This window comes from Ixodes scapularis, unplaced genomic scaffold (assembly GCF_016920785.2).
Source record: "Ixodes scapularis isolate PalLabHiFi unplaced genomic scaffold, ASM1692078v2 PGA_scaffold10__122_contigs__length_95168666, whole genome shotgun sequence".
Taxonomy (NCBI): Eukaryota; Metazoa; Arthropoda; class Arachnida; order Ixodida; family Ixodidae; genus Ixodes; species Ixodes scapularis.
Window position 1 is genome coordinate 31,077,331 of NW_024609836.1, and position 20,486 is coordinate 31,097,816.

Here is a 20,486-nt window from a genome sequence, read left to right on the forward strand (position 1 = left end):
TCCTAACAGCTCAGTGAACAGCTGCACCTGCAGTGCATTGTCCTAAAAATGTACTAGAAAAATCCTTGGCTGCCCTCCTGAGGACGTTCTGAACATGTAAAAATGTACTAGAAAAATCCTTGGCTGCCCCCCTGAGGACGTTCTGAACATGTCCTGAGGCCGGACAAAAGGACGTTTTTAGAATGTTTCCAGGATTATTTGAGGACATCCTCACGACATCATAATGTCCTCAAAAGGTTGTCCTCAGGACATCCTGGGGATGTCCAAGTGTTGTCTGGGTCATGTTTGCAGAGGCATACTGGTCTGGCCCAAGTATGCTCGCTCAGACCTCCACTGATTCAGAAGTTTTTTTGTTTTTTTTTGTCGCAGTGAAATTGCGAGGATAGAAGGGGACTATCCCTAGCCAAAAAGACTGCTTGAAAAAAGAGTCGGAAAGAATCCGAAGTTCTAAGGCGTCATATGGTACGGGAGGCCAGTCTGGACTTGGCCAACCTGGAATCTTAACCGGATTTGGACAGCCCGGAAATCAACCCGGGCATGGCCAACCTGGAATCCTAGCCGGATTTGGACAGCCCGGATATCATGTCGGACATGGCCAACCTGGAGAACTTGAACGGAGGTCGATCTGGATCAGGCCATTCCCAACTATAAAAGAAATAAGTTTACTTGAAAGCAGATTCGTGTACTCTAGATATGAAGAAAAAAACCAGGCTGACCAATATCACTGAAAAACAAGTGGCGTGAAATTAACACTTCACAGGAGGTTTTTGTGCGTCCATGGAGCGAAGATCGCAGACAAAAATGAAGGTTTCAATTTCATTTATTTACAAATACATCAAATTATTAAGGAAGTAAAGGATCACCTAAAATAAACACATAACAGTTGGTTATAGTGACCTCACAAGTACAGCGAAGATTGTGGGCTATTATCGCCGTTGTAAGGCTGCCATGCTCTCAACATTATTTTTAAAAAAAGTCTTAAAAAAACAGTTACATAAAATATTTCAAAACTAATGTTCATTATAAGCATTGGATAATAAAAACAGTACATTAAAAAAATTCTGTAGTTAAAAAAAATTACCTCTGGACGAACAGTATGAAAGAACTAAAAAAACAAATGAAAAGGCTATTTGTAACAAATCCTAAGGTAAAAACTCCATAAAGAAAAAAAATATGTTTGCACATAGTCACACGTTACATGTCTTCCTCAGCATCCAAGCAGTGAGAAGGGGCCTTCTTCTGCATGCCTTGGGCCTTCTCGGCCGATCTGTTCTTCTCCACCATGAAGTCCCCCATTAACTTTTTTACGACCTTCTTCACGGAGAGTTCCCTCGCAGGCTTCTTTTGCCCCTGCTTTCCACCTTCCTTCTTGTCTTTCTTGGGGGCCCTTTTGGGACAGCGGCTGAAGGCAACTGCAATTCAGAAAATTGCAGTTTTTACTTTTTTTGTTGGTCTGCATTCCGAAGCTAAGACTAAAAGTATTTCATGAAATACGAAGCACACCACACCCAAGTCCGAAAGTAAGAATGCAGAAGGGAACGAAGTACGGTGGGCTTCACCATCTTGCACTGGCACCTGCACGTGGAGCACCACTTGACGTGCGCACATAATACGGTGAATCATGTTAGCTAGTTTGACTTATGAGACTTACTTTTCAAGCATTTTAAAGGTAGCGGGGGTGCTTAATGTGGCATGGTGCATGCTCATTGTTTTACGGTAGTCTTAAATTGTCACTTTCCCACATATATGTATTTTATTACATAAAGAATAAATCTAGTTTGTAAAGAAATGGCACACTCACCAGTGAGGGCATCAATCTTTTCAGGGGTTAAAGGCGCCTTCCCCACTGCCCCGTGCTTCAGGTGGCCCCTGCAGGGTCGTCCTGACACGCTTCGGTTATAAAGTTCCTCGGGCTTCCAAAGTCTGCGGCTGACCATTCTTAAAAAGCGGCCAGGGGTCGTAGCTTTGGCGGCCGCATAATTCAGTGTGGCCTCAGGCACCATGATCCCATGTCCAAGATGAACCTACAACGAGGCAAGCGATTTAAAACAAAGGTAAAAAAGAGTGATGAAATAAAAGTAACACAGGTAGGCACTCTACTTTCGTCTAGAGTTAGACTTCTAACTTATTTGATGGAAATGTTGGGCGGCGTCTCGGATCGTACCCTTTTGGCGAAAATCGGGAATACGTCAAAAGATTGGAATATATTTTTTGACGGGTCTTCGAAGCTTTCCGAATTTTGGGTGGTATTTCACCGCCAGACAATAATGGAACGATTTGGTGCAAGAAAACCCAGTGAAGAACATACTGGCACTATGTGATGATTGTTTTGCAATAGGGTGACCCATAAAACTGCGTCGGCGTTTTCTTCTGGCATTGGAATTTGATTGGCTTTCCATAGAAACTCAGCAGTGTTCAATAATCGCCATTGTGTTTGTGGTGAACAAAGGAGGGCAGAGACTAAGTTCTATTAGCTGGTATACATTATTGCAAAGCATAATCACAGCGAATTTGCTCGTCTATGTCAGCTGACACTTTCATCTGCGCCTACCACAACTGCACAAAACATCGAGCACCGATTACGGGTAACTTCACATGGATGCAAATTAATTTTTTTGAGAAGTCCACAATTAAGATCAGGACAAGTGTGTGGTCATACCTTCACTAGATTCCACGCCATTCTGGTTTTTTTAATGAAAATCATTGTCTTTGTACCGGCCCACCAAGGGCTCTACGATTTCGGAAACCAGTGGTACAGCGACTCACCTGTTCCCCAACGATCCTGCTAAGACTTCAACACCAGCATCAAATAAAACCAACTGTGTGCTTGGCATCGACTGCTTTGATTTTACTGCGGGGTTGCATTGCAATACGTGAAGTATTCCAACACTCATGCTACGGGAAATCAAACAGTTGCCGGTGTCGAGGGAGTCTTGTCATCTGAATGACCTTGCCCCCAAGACTGCCATCTGATATTTTCATCTGAGTCCTACGTTACTACATACATCGCATTTTAGGACCTTGAATTGCCTTTCCCTCTGATCATGGTGGCGCAATTAGCGCAGCTTTAAACTAAAGTTTAGATGCAGCCAAAAAGTACAGATTCAAGGGAGTTTCTGCTTTTTCTGTTTTCACGTTTCTTGGGTAAATGATATGTTTCACTTGCTGTGCAGTTTTTACGATCGGCAATTTTCTTGGTATCACACAGCCAGGAAGCGCGGGAAGGACCAAAGAGTCTTCACTGGCATTACCGAGTGCTCCCTCGATAGCGCAGCACATTTTCACCTCACTAAAAGAGACTGCCTTTACGTCAAACTTCGCATCACTTGAAGAGATTTTCGGTCTCCCCCTCCACCCACAAATTCGAATGAAAGATAATCCACTGTGTTAGGTTTTATTTAAAAGTGAAGTGTCCTATTTATGCTGATAAGTACACACCTACAATGTGAAACTAGTAAATGCACAACCGAGTCCTGCATAAAATCATATCCAATACTAGTGTGAGGCAAGTCTCTAGTTGTACCCTTTCGTCAATAAAATTGATCCATGAGCATTTATGATCCCATCAATTTAACTGGGCAACAGCTTGCGTCACTGTACCACCTGTAATATTAGCACTACTAGTGTCTGAGACTGGCCACCGAGTGTAAGAAAGTGGGGCAGATCTACAATTGTGCAGCAAATTAGTTTAGTATTGATTTCTCCACCCCAAATCGAGAGCTTGACTTATTTGTAACTAGTAGCGTTAGCAACTTGGCGACGTGGTAGTATATATTACCGACTTGGCCACGCGGCAGTATATGTTACCGAATTGGCCACGCGGCAGTACGTGTATTACAATTAACGAGCTTATGGCACTCTTCCGCAAAGTGGCTGCTATCTGTTCTTATAGATTTGCTGTCCATCCTGGAACAGTGGCCTACCAATGGTTTCTACTCTTTTGCTCAAGCCATGTCAGAGACTGTCATATTTTTTAATGCCAACCAATTGATTGTCATAAAAGGTACTCACTGCCCTATAACTTAATACGTAATAATTGTCACACCAACCAGATCCATAGAAAAATTAAGATTATGCATTTCCAGCTAAAATAGTAATTTCGCAGTCACCGGACATACTGGCTGACAGAACAAAATTTTGACCGGGGCAGAAGAAACTAGGCATGAGGACCTTCGAGCCTTGTTGGGTCTTAGGATCCTCTACTGTGCAGAAAGAGCAGGCGCGACCTGGTGATGAAAATGTTAAGCCAGAGGGACAGGGATAAAATGGGCGCCCTATTTACGAATAGTAATACGAGTCACGTGAGACCTTTTAAAAAAATTTTATAGTGGTCTCTTGCAATCGACCAGGCCACATGATCACACTTTAGAAAGCTGAAATGACGATAATCTACCTGCGTCCACAGCTTTGATAACGAAATGGGTAAGTTTAGTACCCTGGCTCCGAAGGTTTGGAGATGCATTGAACGCGCCTAAACACGGGCGATCCTTTGCTCCAGTTTGTGCTCGGTTGCATGAGCTCATGTCTGGCCACTGTGCCTCAAGGCAATGGCAGAAACATGACATTGTTAATGGTTTATGTGATGATGAACATGCTTTTGTAAAGCCTGCGTGGTGCTCATCTATCCAAATAACCTCATTGGACAACAAACTTCGTAACAATATTTTCTTTAAAAATATCCGTTCTAGAAGAGAAGGTTTAACAAAATGCCCAGTAGGCCCAAATACATACTTTACCATCTCGGACAGCAAGAAGCGGAGGGCTGTCCCCAGCCTCGCCACAGCCGGCGGCCCTGGCAGCACCTGCGAGAGCGAATCAGATTAGGGACAGCTGTACGTCTTAAGGGACTACTCCGGTCCAATTTCAATGTTGAGAAAACAACGCAGTCTTTTGTCGTATCATCTGAAAAGCCTACACGTAAAATATTACGACGCGATTTCATCTAAAAGTTGATTAAACCTTCCATCGAAGTCGGAGCGGCTCCACGGTCACCAAAATCCGCCTAATCTAGCAGGCGACGCGCGGCGCGCTTAGCAGCCCAGTCAACGTTTCTGTGTGGACACAGCCATCACTCGGCGGAACGTCAACTGGAAGAATTGTTTTGTTTGTTTCTTACTTTTCGAGACACGGAGCCCGAGGGTGAGAGAAAAAATAATGTGGGGCGCCGTCCGCCGCTTTCGCTGACGACATAGCCGACGTTTCCTTACCACGTGGTGTCCAGTAGTTGACGAGCAGGACCAATGTTGCCTGCCGCAGGCAAAGTTTCGGTTTCGCTTTATGCTTTTCCTTTAAACGAGGTTTGTAAGAAAACTGTTTAACTTTTCGGAAAACTAATGATATAGAACCATTTATTAGTAGTTTTGACATGATAATCACCGGTAAACCCAGAATTGACCGAAGTTGACCTTTAAAGGAAAACGCTGCATAGTTCAGAAAAGTTTTGGGAGGATAGATGATCATACATTGAGAGGTATTATTAAACAGCACTACATCATTTGTTTCACCAAAATACAGTTTTCTTGCATTCCTCATTTAAATTACAGTTGAACCTCGATCTGACAAAGTCGCGGGGAGCTATGGATTATTTCATTAAATCGTGAATTTCGTAAAATCGAAAATAGCGTTTCCCGGTCATTCGATTCTATAGATATAAAGCTTAACGTAGCGTCTCCAAGGAACTGCCGTGGTAATATAGAGCAGCAGATTCGCTGAAAATGTGAGCCCAGCGCATATAAAATCACTCCTCGAAAGCAATTCGCACTGCTTGGGCTTAAAAAAAAATAATAGGAGCTACCAAGGTAGAAATGCTTCCAGTCCAGGCTCTGTTATGAAACCGGAAATGGACTACAGCTAGAGCTGGAAATCTATTTTACCAGCCGAATTACAGGCTGTTTCCACCCAGAAATTGACAAATTTCTTTCTGGAAATTAGATTTTTCCTCATCTAGCTGGGAAACTTCCAGGTGGATCATGTACTTCCAAGCTGGAATTCTGATTTCCAACAGGAGCAGCATCTATTTCCAGCTGTAAACAGAAGTTCCAGCTGCTGCTGTATAATTTAGTTAAAAATGTGGCTGGAAATCTTCATTTCCAGCTGGAAGCTGCAGCTTATTTTCATGTGGGTACCAACTCTTCAGGAAACGACAGATTTATTGCCTAACAAAAAAGCTCGCAGTCTTCGCCTTCGAGCTCTTTGTCAACAGCGGGCGTATGTAGATCTTTTAAAGCATTAGCGTTTTCCACCAGCCAGTCACCGGCTTTGGGTCTTCAAACTGCCAGTCGCATTAGTTAGATCTATGCTAATGCAGTTAAGGATGCATTTTGCTGTTATATGCAAACCAAAAACCAATGAGATCTAGCAATGCACTTTGAGGATATTAGCCATGAGTGAGTTGACCAGAGAGGTATTAAAGAAGACATTCCTTAAAAATGAAATACATAATACAGTAAATATCAAGGGAGCTCATCAACAGGGGATGCAGCTAACAGGCTGGATCACACATCACATTGTATCTTTATTGGCAGCGAAGAAAGAATAGCCAAAGTCTTTTTAATACAAATCCTATCGAAAAATAAGAGTATAAACTGGATTATGGAACAGAAAATCTAACTGGATTTCTTGCTGGAAACCTGAAATCCAGTTTGCAGACTATTGTCCGCTAACTGGATTTCGGGTTGCCAGCAAGAAATACCGTTAGAATTTCTGTTTCATAATCCAGTTTATACTGAATTTTTTCGGTAGGGAAGCCTCCCAATGAGAACTTCTGAGCCAATCATGTCCAATTTCCTTTCCCAGAGTGGGCGAAAGCACCGCATACACAATACTGATTCCCATATCCTATGCCAACACAGAACAAGTGAAGGGCACGCTGTGCTCGGATGTTGTCCAACATTTTTTTTAATGTGGAGAGAAAGGGACCTGATCAGCCAAGAACTGCCCATTTTGCGGGTATCTAAAATCGACAAGCCAAAAAAACATTATCCACACAGTTTGTAATTTGTCTCTAACCCCAAAAAGGGTTGGGGCAAATTCACATTTGACATTGTGAAATTCCAAGATGAAGAATGCACATAAAATTAACAAAAGAAAAAGGGTGTTTTTTTTTTTTTTATGAGTCTTCCATATTGGTGGTTTCTATCTTAAAGTTCACCCTATGCCTTGGGTGCTGTTTCCATAACTTTAGATTCCTTCAAAAAGAGCTGCACAAAAATATCACCATGAATACTACAGCAAAATGAATGTTATTCCATCATACACATTCTAGAAGGCACTTCCTACCTCCCCCACAAGAATTGGTCTATCCTTTGAAACAATCACAGCTCGATATGCTTCTCTTGTGGACAGTATATGGTAGACAGGCATACCGTGGGGTTCAGCAGGTGCTACCTCGTCGGCCCCGTCAACCTCCAGGGAACGCGGAGATCGGTTTTCTGCAGGTGAAGAACCTGGTGGCTCCGGAACTGTTGGCTCTGTCATGCTGCCCAGTGGTGGCACCCTGGTGGCTGCTTCCTGAAGTGCTGTTAAACCACCCGAAAACCAAATATTTAACCTAAAACTACAGAAGAGAAACAATGAAGCGATTAAATGTCATTCTTCATGATTTAAGACTCCAATCATTTCAAGTGCTCCGAGGCAACTTATATACAACATTATCTTTGCTGTTACTGCATGTTTAGTGTAGAGGTAGAATGAAACTGCTCTAGGTTCTTAACAGACCAAACGTATTGTGCGTGTCCACGAACATCCCAAGGTCAGACGGCAATAAAGGTTGCGAATTTCAGAGAATTGTATTTGAGGTACAAACGCTCACTATATGGCTTAAGGCTCAGACAAACCATTTTCTTGACACTGTATGTGTCAAATTGTTTAAAGTACTAATTGTACCACTATTGTTACTATTGCTATTACCATTTGAAATTAAAGTGTAAAAACAGGCTTGTTCTTTGTTTGCTACAAATGCTGAAAATGGGGTCATCAGCATTTCATTTTTCATTGCTGATGTTTGTACAAATTTCCTTCTCTTCAGTCACTCTAAAGTTAGGGTTGACTTATATTGAAATCTGTTTTACTATTCTCAAAGAATTCTTCAGTGCAGGGACCTACCTAAATTCTAGTAACTACAGTAATGTCTAGCAAGAAACAGATGGCCAATTAGAAAACACCAGAATGCCGTCTTAGTGCCCTCACATGAGGATTCTGGAGCATTGGCTGCATCACCCTGGGACTTCGTACCAGCGCCAGGCACCAACACAGAGGCAGCCACGGCTAAGGCATTTCCTCGATGTGCAGCAGTGGGCTGTGGCCTGGACTTTCCTGTGTGCATGCTAGGGCCAGGCACCGGCACTGACACGGAGGCAGTCACTGCTGCTGCTTGCCCCTGCGGCGCTGGAGTAGATTGTAGGCTGGCTTCTCTTGCTATCTCTGGGAAAGGTACACAGTGACCATGTGAATCAATATTCCCTTCTCAGCCAAATGGGAGATGATCAACCAACTCGCTGCATCTTCCATTGTATAGGTGAGGGCTCGTCACCACAGTTAGTAAACAAGAGACATCATTACAAAGCGTAAGTTGTAAACATGCGAGGGGTAAATATGACGATAATTTACCAATTTGGTCAAGGACGGCACGTGTCAGGCGGAAGTTAGTGTGTTGCTCTTCGCTGAGCTTTGCACGGAGTTGCTCGATAGTTGCGAGGGCTTCTTGAAGCTTTGCCTCCACGACCCCTTCGGCGCATGTCGGGCACACCTTCGGCTCTTCCGCCCTGCAGAGCTTCTCACGGAGAGACCATATTGTTTCCTGAGCTCTGTCAAGGTCTGCCATAGGAACAACTTCAGGAATGTCATCCTCAGTGGTGCTGCCCAACTTCCTCTTGCCGAGAAGGCATGTCAGCTGCCTTTTTCTTGCAGTCGCCTCGTGTTGCCTGAGCTTCTTACACGGGGATGAGGAGGCAGAAAGTGATGGTGATGCCTAGAATATACAAAGTACTTTATTATATTTCATTTTACTGTAAAAGTTTATAAAAACAAAACAGCATACAAGTTTTTGCTTTATCTACTTCGAAAATCCTTCAAAGCCGCCAGATGTTCTGCCAGTTTATGCAGCCAATGTGCATTACAGTCACGTTTTAAGGGTTGGAAATACTTTTAGAATGTGTTGTGCGCAGAACATTGATAGAGTTAGGTGATTTTTGCTAAGACTCGAACTCGCCACGAATGTGAACCCGAATTCTTGTTGAGGAATTGATACAGACCATGCAGAAATCAGCTGGCAATGCAATGTTCTACCTAATCTGTATTGTGCATTCAGTCGTTCTGGTTATGAGCTACAAGAACGGGCACCGAAAGCACTTTTGGTTCGCAACACATCATGGAATGCTGGGCAGCTCATTTTTTTGCTGATTCCAGAAGAGTAGCAGATTCGGGTTTATATTTTTTTTTTCTGCAGACGGTCTCGCACTGAAATGAGAATGATTTCCTGCTTATGGTTTTTGAGTAGTCAGGATTTCTTAAAGTGCCTATTCAGTAAAAGACCAAAAATCATTTCATGTATGCAGAGCAGAGCGCATTGGATGATGGTTAAAATATAAAGAATAAAATACCGAAATGGACGAAGAACAGACACTCACAGTTCCTTACGAAATAATTGTGAGCGTCCGTCCTTCCTTTATTTCAATGTTTTATTCTTTCTGTGTGAACAATAATTTCTTGCCGCTTTAAAGAACATATTTACTTACTTCGCGTCGATCCTCAAAAATATGTGGGATAATCATTCGATTCTTGTGAGACATCTCCTCCAGGAGTGCCGCCTTTGATTCTGAAAAAAAAAAAGATATGAAACAAGATACAGCACAACACAACAACACAAAAGACACAAGATTTTTCTCTTAAAAGCCAACTCCGCTTCATTTTGGTTTTTTGAAGAAAGAAAAACACAGTCCTCTTAGTATCACATACGAAGATCACACATAAAATATTACGACTTGGCTGTCTAAATTTTTGTGAAACGGTCCGGCAAACTTCATTGTGCAAAGCTGTCAAAACCGGCCGAATCTAGCGGGCGAACTGAGGCGCAGTCAACAGCACAGTCAAGGTTTCGAGATTGGCGTAGCCAACATTGAGCTAAATGTCATCACCATTGCCCTTTTTGTTTATGGTCACTTCTCCGGGCACGAGTAAGGGGTGACACCAGCAACGCTTGCTTTCGGCACTCAGCGGTGTCCACATGATTGGCGTAACACGCCTGCGCAGCGCGATTCTTGGTGGGTCGTCCAGCCGTCGTCGTCTCACCGTTCGTGATTATCATCTCTCGGACTTTCGTTCACACTACGTGCACAGACTGATGCCGCAGTTGTGCAGATGTCGTCGAATGTGGTAGACACCGAAATGTGGTGAAGAGTGCGGTGCAGACTAAAGTCCCTTGATAAAGTCTAAGCTTGCAAGTACCACCAACCATTGTTGCGGAAACGCACAATACATGTGCCACGAGAGGTGCTCCGCCGCCATTTGCTTCCAAGGGCCGCTCATTTCAGTGCTGCGCCGCAATTCGCGACTCCAGCGACCTATAGGGGGCGCCACCACCAAACAAACATGGCGGCTGAGTCCAGGTCGCGTCGGCTCGGCCGGGCCGCCTGAACGGGTGGCGCATTGAATTTAACAGGTTTTCTTTTCTTTAATGCCCAATTTTATAGGTATTTGAACTGAGACGGTTAAGTGTAGCCGGTGCAGATAAAATTGCAAAGCATAGTATTGTTTTGCCAGTGTTTTTTTGTTCTTTTCATGTCAAACTTTCGTTTCGGAGATTTCGTTCAAAACCGAAACTATGGGCGCCGGAGAGGCGGTAATGTACTAATCAGTTTTGATCATCTAAGGAAAGCGGCGATGACTACAGAATTGTTCCACAGTGAGTAACTTTTCAGCTAACTCGCATGCCTCGGCCATACGACTTATCTGTCCGCAAAATCGAGCTTTTGTGCGTATCCGCGTTTAAGAAACAGCTCCAGTCGTCTGCTCGGTCAACAACACAGGCTGCAGGAAAATTACAAAAATTAAGCAAGCGCTTCTTGAGCCAAGGACCATGTTAACCCGCTGGCGCACCACTAAGCAGCTGATACTCGAATTTTAATTTGCCGTTGCCGGACAGAGCCAAAGTTTCTGTTTCGATATCTGCTCATATTTAAAGTAAGAATTAACAATATATATCCCATTTTTCTCGAAGCAAGTGCCGTAGTGCCTTTTATTGGTGCTTTCTGATGTGAAATCACTCATTATCCCGAAATTTTTGGAATTGAGCAGGATTGTCCTTTAAATAATGTATGTTACCTCTTTTTTAAGGCCCTGCAAAGTAAGCCGGAACATTTTTTGCTAACGGCGGGCAGGTATACCGATTTTAATTATTCTACCATTTTATGGGGAGCGCAAGTTCGTCTACTCCTTTTGCAGGGGTTATGGTGACGTCAGAACGCCGAGCTCTGATTGAGGGGTAGAGGGCAGACATCAAAGCAACATGCCGTGAGGTCTACCCACGATCCTTCAATCGGATCCAATCAAAGCGCCCAGCGTTCTGACGTCAGCACAACCCGTTCTGACGTCAGCACAATCCCTGCAAAAGAAGCAGACGAACAGGCGCCCCGCAATTGGAATGTCATGCCATTTTTGGGAACTCCAACCGAGCTATGGCGCATTCACGCTGGAAGCGGATCCGCGTTCGCAAAGCGCATGCGGTTCGCGAGCGACCCTGTTCAGACACATCCAAAGGCGGTTGGTGCTTTCCCGGCGATCACGCGCGATCTTTTGACACTTGCGTTTGGCAACCCTGCTTTACAATCCAAAATCCACTTTAATCCACGATCTAAAGCCAAAATTCTGCTGTTTTGGCATTCTGAAGATCTTTTTTGAGATGTTCGCACGCATCCCGAGTTGGGGCAGCGAAAAAAGATGCATGGACCCGCAAAACCCGCCGTGATGCCGGAAGGGGGGGGGGGGGGGGGATGCGTTCGGTGCTAGCCGGTCGTGGCTTCGTTGGTGGCGGGCTCTCCTGTCGTCACTCGCACGTCGATTGAGTCTACTGTTTGTTTGACATTAAAGGAGCTGTCAAACAATTTCAAGGTTTTGCTTAAAAAATTGTGGAAGTTGATGCCTGACACTTCTGAAGTGAACTACAGAAAACAGGTTGCGCCTGGATACCCTAGTTTTTATTTAAAAAAAATGAAAAAGATCCAGGCTTTTGCCGCCTCTCAACTCATACGTCGTCTTCCGGGTCACGTGCGCAGTGACGTTGATGGAATAGGCACAGGGTTCCGGAAAAGTTGCCTTTTTAGAGCCATCAGTGAGCAGCGAGAACTCATCCGCTCGCGATCGCGTGACCACGTGCTGGCGGGCGCCGCGCGAACAATATGGTGAAAGGAGGAAAGCCTCATCCGGGTTCGGCCATACCCGTCCGGCTCTCTCCCCCTCCGGCTTCTGGCGGCTGTTCACGGTAACAGATGGAGCTGATAGTTTTGTGTACCTAGGATAAATGGCACCAATAAAACTCCGCTTAATAAAAGTTTTGTCGATGATACCAGGTTTTTGACGCATTGATATTTATGTTGAAACAACAAGATTTATAGAAAAGTTACCTTTTCTCGAGCAGGTATTCGCACAGCTAGCTATCTTTCTACAAGATTCCCCATTGACGTCATGCCGCGTGTTTCTTATGGATGCCGCTCGTGGCTGCAGGTCGGGGAATATTCTAAGTTTCGCCTCACTATTACGCGGCAGAATCGCAACAGTTCGGTGAAAGGAGATGTGTTTTCTGTCATTTGTGACAAGGTTAACAATATCAAAAGCAGAAGACGCCAATTCTTTCATCGTTAAAATCGTAGCACAGCTCCTTTAAGCTCAAGTAAACGCCGTATGAATTATTTTTGAACCGTCTGCTACGTACACTTTATTTCTTGAGTACCTTCCCTAAATTTCTTTTGTTAGTAGTAAACGTTACAGGTCGAGCTAGCGCAGGTACCCTGCCCGCTCCGCGGTAGCGCGTTGGCTACGCAATCAGGCTCACGACGTCTTTATCGGCCTTCGTGGTGGTCATGCATGGTGTCGAAAGCTTTCAATAGTTCACGCGACTGTCTCAGTGAGTACAAAAGCTGATAACTTTGATCGATCAGGGGTGGGTTCCTACGTTCTACGGGCAGAGACTAACAAGGCAGCGAGCTTCGGGCTGTGGCACCCAGATTAATAAGCAAACTCTTACCAAAACCAAATCACCGGTGCGAAGCCCGTTAAGATTACGACTGAATGGACCTTTTGTAGAAACATCGGTTCGAGAGTAAATGGTGCCAGTACTTCTCTCTCTTCCTTCTGGCCGAGCAGAGAGGGAAGATGGTTTCGTTGTGTCGACTTCGGTGCGGAAGATTACGCACGATGGGGACAAAGGCGAGTTTGGGGGAGCTGTATCGAGGTCACAGCGCCTCAATGAGTGAACAAGATGTAGCTGACGTTTTGGGTGTGGAATGGGTAGGAAAGGCCTTGCGCGCGCGTTGTTTTCTCGCCACTTAGCCTCGAACCCAGTCGCGTGTCTAGGTGGCAGCACAGATTCGCCAAGAGGCCCATTCTTTTCGCGGCAGATTCAAGTGACGGACGTGAACATCACTTCTCTCCGTTGATTTGTCCGCTATAACGCTAGAACTGCAGCGCCTTGGACGCCTCACCTGCGACAGGTGCCATCTTGTTTCGAAAGTCACTAACGTCACGTTAGCGTGATATCGTACTAATAACTAACAACAGGATAGATTTGCAGGAATTAATGAGCATTTTTGGTAGGGAAGGGGAGGAATTAGGTTTAGAATTCAGCAGCGAAAAATCAGCAGTCATGATATTTAACATTGATGAAGTTGAGAGGCTGAAGATACAGAATATTACAGTTGAGAGAACTAGTAAATACAAGTATCTAGGAGTATGGTTATGTGATGGTCCACAATATCTCAGTGAGCATGAAAAATACATAACAGGTAAGGGCAACAGAAATGCAGCTGTAATGAAAAATAGAGCACTTCGAAATTACAACAGGTATGGGGTGGTGAGAGAGATTTGGATAGGGGACATGGTGCCTGGATGAACTTTTGGAAACGCAGTGCTATGCGTGAAATCCGAAGTGCATGCAAGACTAGAAATAAAACAGCGCTGAGTAGGTAGGCTGGCTTTGGGGGCACATTGCGAAACGCCAAACCAGGGAGTACAAGGAGGCATGGGATGGTCGTCATTTGAGGGCAGGAAAGCTGTGAGCAAGATAGAATTTGAGGATCGGTTTGGGCAAATGGATGGGGAGCAATGGGGCACGAAAGGTTTTCAGCTACTTATACATGAGGAGTATATAGACACAAAGTGGAGACAGCACACTCGGAAATCAAGAGGAAAGTTTTTAGGCTATAGTGGAGTTACGGAAGAGCAGGCATCAGTTTAAGCTATAGATTAAACAAAACAGCTATTGTCAAAGAAAGCATTTATTACAATTCTAGGTGAAGCTTATTGTTGTTTGATGCAAGGACAGGTGCTTTGCGAACCAGAACATACAGAGCGAAGTACCAGGAAATGGATACAGCCTGCGTTGCTTGTGGAGAGGAGGACGAGACGGCTGAGCACTTGGTGTTCTACTGTAAAGGGTTTCACCCTATGCCAACCTAAGACGAAATAGATTTAATGAAGTCATTGGGTTTTAAAGACAGCGAAGGAAAAGTGGATTTCAAGGCAGCAGAGATGACCAAGCAAAGATTAAGTGAATGGTGGCAGAAAGCGAGAGAAAACTAGGTATTTTCTTATTAACTAATGGCAAGGGGTTTTGTAGCCTCACTTTCTTTGCAGTGCGGAGTGAATATAGTTTTCACATTTAAATATTCTAAGCTTAAATGGTAAAACAAAATGGCTAGGTGCCGTAAGCTACCGCCCGATGTAAAGGGGTCAGCCGGATTCATCCATCCGTCGCGTTGCGATTGGTTGCCGTTTCGCGGCTCATGAAAGCGGTTGGGGCAAATCGGTCCCGAAGCGGTTGGCAAAAACTCGCTCCAATCGCTCGATCACAGCCGCTTTGCGGTTGAGAACGCGTGGATCCACTTCCAGGGTGAACGCCCCTTCAGAGTTCCGTTAAAGTTAAACTGCCCCCCCCCCCCCCCCCCCCCCAACCTGTCTCCTGGAGAGAGGCAAAACAAGTACGGGAAATTAATAAATAGCAAGAACAGCGCCTTACCTGCCATGAGAAGAACCGTCGCTTCGTAGTATGCTTCCCCGTAGGCTTCAGATCGCCAGTACGCCTGCACTGGATTTGTTGGGATGTCCTTAATCGATTTTGGGGAAAAGTTCTTCACAAATTTCACTGGCATGATTGCCGTCTCGTTGTCCAAAAGATAGCGCACGTACACGTACATCGCGTCGCCTCTCTACGAAAACGAAAACGAAACGCTAAAAGAATCGGCAACGAAACTAATGGGTCGAAATACGGCGCTGTCAAATAACCAGAAAGGAAAGTGCGCTGCGTGCAAACCGGTGCAGGGAGAAACCGCGCGGGACAATGCGCGCTTCGGGATGTGAGGGCGAGGGGGAAGATATGGGTGCTTGGAAGGCGGAGAGCTCCCAAAACCCAAACTGGCAAAAAAAAAAAAAAACACTCGCTTTTGTCCGTTTTTTTTTTTTTTTTTCGGTTTTGGGGGGGTGGAGATGTTTTCGTCAAATCTCGCCCGTGCACTCCACGGTGCCCTTTATCTGCTCATCCCGTGGGTCCGGAGAGCCACTCACAGGCTCTGTTGGCTGTTGGTGTTGGTTGGCCGGCGGTGGCCTCGACTCAAGTTCAAGGCCACCGCCATCTGTCAAGTCTGAAAACGGGAAAGTGAATGACACGAGGGTGAGGAGGCAAGCCAGGCAAGCGCGCGTCGCGTCGTCTTCCATTGGTTCTGCTCAGGGGGAGCACCGTGTAAGATAAACTCTTCAGGTGAGGACACGGCGGGGCTGAACGCGCGGCGCGAGGATTCAAATTATCTGATTCCTCGCGCCGCGCGAAAGGCTTCATCACTCCGCGGCCACCGTGCCCGCGGCCGACAATGTCGCCGGCGGCCAAACGGCGAAACTGTGTGAGAGCGAAAAAAATTATCTCGGTGCCATGACACCCCGGTACACCGTGGTCTTTCTGCACGTGCGACAACCTCGCTGGAGCTCTGCGCGTGTGGTACATGAGGCGGCACGAGCCGCCTTGTACGTGCCCACCGGTCGACGAGTCACCTGCCGGCGCCGCTTGAAACCATAGTGAGAGAGAGTGAAGAGCGAACTTTATCTGTCAAGTCGCGAGGAGCACGCTGTCGTCACCTGAACTCAGGAGCGAGCCGGATCTTCTGAGCAGCTCTTTTTAAAGAGCGAGTGAGCCGTGGCTCAGCAAAAGTGAGCTGCGGTTCTTTCGGGAGCCGGTTCTCTCTCGCTCAATCAGCCGTGCCGAGTTCCGAGTCAGAGCCGGGTCAGGGCTGGGCATTGGCCGGGTCTTTTGCCGGGTGCGATTTGCACGCCATCTATTAGTAATTCGGGAAAGCAACTCAATTTCGTTCCTGCAGGATATTTCCATGAGTAGAATATCAGTGTTATAAGTTGTTCACTGCTACCTCCGGAGCGCCGCACCAGCACAAGGTGCACGTTTTGCGTGAATCGTGAGACATTGTTCGAATGGCAGCAGTCAACGAACGGCGCCATCCGTGGATCCGGTGACCCGGCTCCGACAGTACGGTTCGGGACATCTACGGGCACGGCTCAGTGAACAAGAGAGAGCGGACTTTCTCTCTCCGAAAGAACCACGGCTCACTCATTCTTTAAAGGAGGGGCTCAAGAAGATCGGGCTCGCCCCTGAGCAACCCAGTCACCGAAGTGAGCCGTTCAAATGTGCCGGTTCATTTCCGTGAGCTGAGCCGTTCCGCGCCGCCGAGCACTGAAGTGAACCGTTTTGCCCATCTCTAGATTGGATCGGATTCCCGCGGCTCTTGCGTGGTGGTGGCGCGTCGGGCGCAATTCCGGTCTGGGGCTGTGGGCGGAAGTCCCCATGTGAGACGTGTATTCCTGCGTTGTTTTGAAAGGAACCAGACAAATACTTGCCTTGTCGTCAAAACGCCGCGACTGGGGCTGTAACAAAAAAGTAGAGAAAGGTTTGAAGGTCAGTGCCGTGAAAAGGGAAGGCCAGACGCCGTCGGACCACGATTGTTTGAGTGAAAAGCACTTTGGGTTGAATTCACAGATACTTGAGGTCCTCAGATTTATTTTAATTTTGTTTCAACGTGAACGCCGGAAAACCGTCAAGTTCTACAGACCACCTGCGGACTACGTTCAGTGCGTCTTCAAGTTCAAACGGCCGCCTGATCCTTCCAACTGTCGTCTGCTCTTTTAGACGACACCGGCCCGTAGACCAAATGTTGGCCCGGTACTTGCGATAAGTAAGTGCAGGCCTCAAAAGTCTTAAGTTTGAGGTTTGGTAAGCAGTAAGCACAAAGAGAGGTTGGTGATTGTTACCAGTGGCCATCACCAACTTGTTATGGCTGATCCACTTGGCCCGATCCTGCTTGCGATTTTCAGTATCGAGGTCGTCCATCTCAAGTACAGTTCACGCTTTTGCAGCCTCAGCGACGTCGCGACTGAAAATGGCGAGCAGAATCTCATCAAGCGAATAAGGCTTTAGCGTACATTCTGCGGCGTTCACGCGAAGTTTTGCGGTGCAACGAGCCTCGGTAATTTCCCTGAGACATTGCCAGGAAGACGCAGAATTAACAATTTGAACGCGAAAAAGGGCAGGGGGACTCACACCGGCGCCGACAGCATCGCACTTCAATGGTTTGTTTATGGGCGACGGCGAGCTTCTTGCCCACACTTCATCGCGCATGCGCGGAGCAGGTGGCCTCCTCTAGGAGCGCTCCGGTTTGTTTGTACACATGAGTTGCTGTTGGTAAGGAAATTAATAAAATAAAATAGATGTTCCTAAGTTCTCAGTGTTTGTACATACAAATGAAAGTCTCACAGTTGCGCACTGGACTTTATTACTATTTATTTTTTTTTCGAACTGCGACAACTTTTTTACTGTTTCCTTTTTTTTTTTTTTGCACCAAACCTGAGCACACGGAACATAGTAACTTAGGGAACTTTTTATTGGGTCGAAATTAACTTTATCTTAAAAGTTATAGGCATATTAAAATTACAAAAAAAAAACAAGCAAAAAATAACCTTCTTCATGACGTCCTTGGTTCTCTGTCCCCCCCCCCCCTCCCCCCCCCCCCCCCCCCCCTTTTCCCGCGCCGGAGAATTCTCCTTGTCGCGGTGACTGAGGATTGTGGGGAATAAGGAAAAGACGGGGAACGAGGCGAGAGCGCCGGCCTACGGATCTTCATGTGTCGGGTTCGAATCCCGGCCGAGGTGCCCGCAATCTGACGGAGGCTTATTGCGGAGGAGGCGCCGTGTAATCGAGCTTTCGGTTGCACGTCAAAAGATCCCCAGGTGGTCGAAATTAATCCTCAGTCCTCCGCTGGGGCCTGCCAGATGCCCGTTGTTGGTTTGGCACGTAAAACCCCCAAATATCATTTGAAAACGGAGGTGAGGCCGAGGAGAGAGAGGAAAGACGGCTCCTCGGCTGACCAAGACCAACAACGTCACGATTTCGTCACATGCCGCGCGCCTTTGACACCACGGGGCGACCCGTGGTAGGAGGAGGTTTCTGCGTCGTCCGGTTAAATTATGACGCACTGATATTGTTTAGGTAGGTGTTGATCAACGTACAATATGTTTGGGAACCCCCTCCCCCTCTCCCTCCTTTTCACGCCCTAAATTTTACACATGTAAAAATCAAGAAGGGGGTCAGGACATCCGGACCCCCCCTCTAAATCCGCCCCTGGCCAGGTACACCATTTGCAGGTGGCGTGTGACGGCAAGTATGACGAGCACCGACGTCAAAGAAGAGTGGAGGAGGCGAGGAGGAAGGTCTTGAATTTGGCTTGGCCGGTGTTTAAACAGACATAAGACCGACGACCACCGGACGCTTCAATTTCGACGATTTTTGCAGGAGTCGTGTGTCCTGATGACAATTTCTGTAGTAGCCTGTTTGGACAAGCCTTGACACGGAGAAACCGCACAGAACGGCATCGCGAAGTACGACACACAGCTTTCCATATTTCGGCTAGTCTATTTCTGTTGTTTGTGAAATGCAATTTTCGCGACCAATAAAACACCAAAAAGGCGTTGATTAAAAGACTCTCTATGACACGGCGACCATCGTTGACGGCGGTGCCGCACTGCTCCTCAGAAGCTTTTGTTTCCGTTTCACTCAATGTTCTTTCGGCAAATCGCTAAAAAGAACTATTTCTTCTTTTGTTTTGTCAAGGCTCTTTCAATCACGGGAATTCATCCTTAAAATTCTACTACTTTTTTTTTTTTTCGGGTTTCCCGTTGTCTGCTCGCGTAAGCTCTTTGGCGCTCAGATTTGTTCCTCAGAGGCCTCTTGTTTCCGTTTGACTCAATGCTTTTTTCGGCAAATACATATATAACCCTGCAGCCAAATAATCGCTAAAAAGAACTTTTTGTTGTTGTTTTGTCAAGGCTCTTTTTTCTACTCTTTCAATCACGGCAATTCTTATGACGGGTGTATCAAGTAGCAGCCAGGCTCTTCAAATCGACCGCAAAAATCGGTTTCTTAACCTATTATGCTACGATTTTGTGCAGCGTTGCCCACAGGTGGTGCATATTTTAATAAAATTTACAAGGAGCGAATTTATCTGAGGAAAAAGTAAAAAAAGAAAAAAAAAGAAAAAGGCTTAACTCCTTTGGAAACGCAGCGAAGCCACCGGTCTTCAAATGATACGGCGCCGTTTCGCACGGGAGACAAGAGATGGCGCAAGTGATCGCGACGCCAACTAGGGAGGCTCAAGTGAGGGTGGGTGCAACTGCTAGATCGGGGATCACGGGACATGGACGCCATTTAATTGCTAAATTTTGCTGGGAGTCTATGGGGCAAAGGGTCGTTTTATTTCCTAACTCAGGTCATAAGAGCCCATTAAGGTGCTTGAATAATTTACACAAGGTATAAATGATTACTTTTCCATAGCCACCAGTTTTGTTGCGATAGGTTCAGTATTTTTTTAACGCGAAAAATGATAAATTCCGCCATCTTGGACGTTGCTGCTTGTCTGGCAACCCTGCTTTCTCCTCTCGACGTTTGCAATTCCCGGAGCGAGGAGGAAGCGAGAGAGGCTGCGCCAATGCGTTCGTTGCTCGCAATGGGAGGCGAGAGAAGGAAAGGCGCATGGAGCAACAGAGTTTCAACAGAGCGGGCGTCTGCTCTCGTGCAGGCAACATTGGGGCATATCCTTTCCCGAATCCTCTCCCTCAGGCGCCGCCATTAAATTGCAAACGCTCTCCAGGTTTTGAGTTGCACCCACCCTCACTTGAGCCTCCCTAACGCCAACTGCTGCCAACGAACGAGCATACAGCGCAGAAAT

The 20,486-nt window shown here is 46.1% G+C and overlaps 1 protein-coding gene across 1 annotated transcript; it reads right to left on the reverse strand.

The window, feature by feature from the left end:
• Positions 1–903: 903 nt before the first annotated feature.
• LOC121833914 lies at positions 904–2,018 on the reverse strand. Its single transcript, XM_042287624.1, has 2 exons — positions 1,802–2,018; positions 904–1,412 (listed from the first exon to the last, which is right to left on the reverse strand). Exons 1-2 carry the CDS (start codon positions 2,001–2,003, stop codon positions 1,195–1,197), a joined length of 420 nt encoding a protein of 139 aa, XP_042143558.1. The 5' UTR covers positions 2,004–2,018; the 3' UTR covers positions 904–1,194.
• Positions 2,019–20,486: the final 18,468 nt, after the last annotated feature.

Bases quoted from the DNA above. Each gene is read 5' to 3' on its own strand.
- LOC121833914 (XM_042287624.1), bottom strand. From the start codon at position 2,003: ATGGTGCCTGAGGCCACACTGAATTATGCGGCCGCCAAAGCTACGACC. The intron at 1,413-1,801 runs GTGAGTGTGCCA...TCTGAATTGCAG, and splicing joins AAAGATTGATGCCCTCACTG to TTGCCTTCAGCCGCTGTCCC.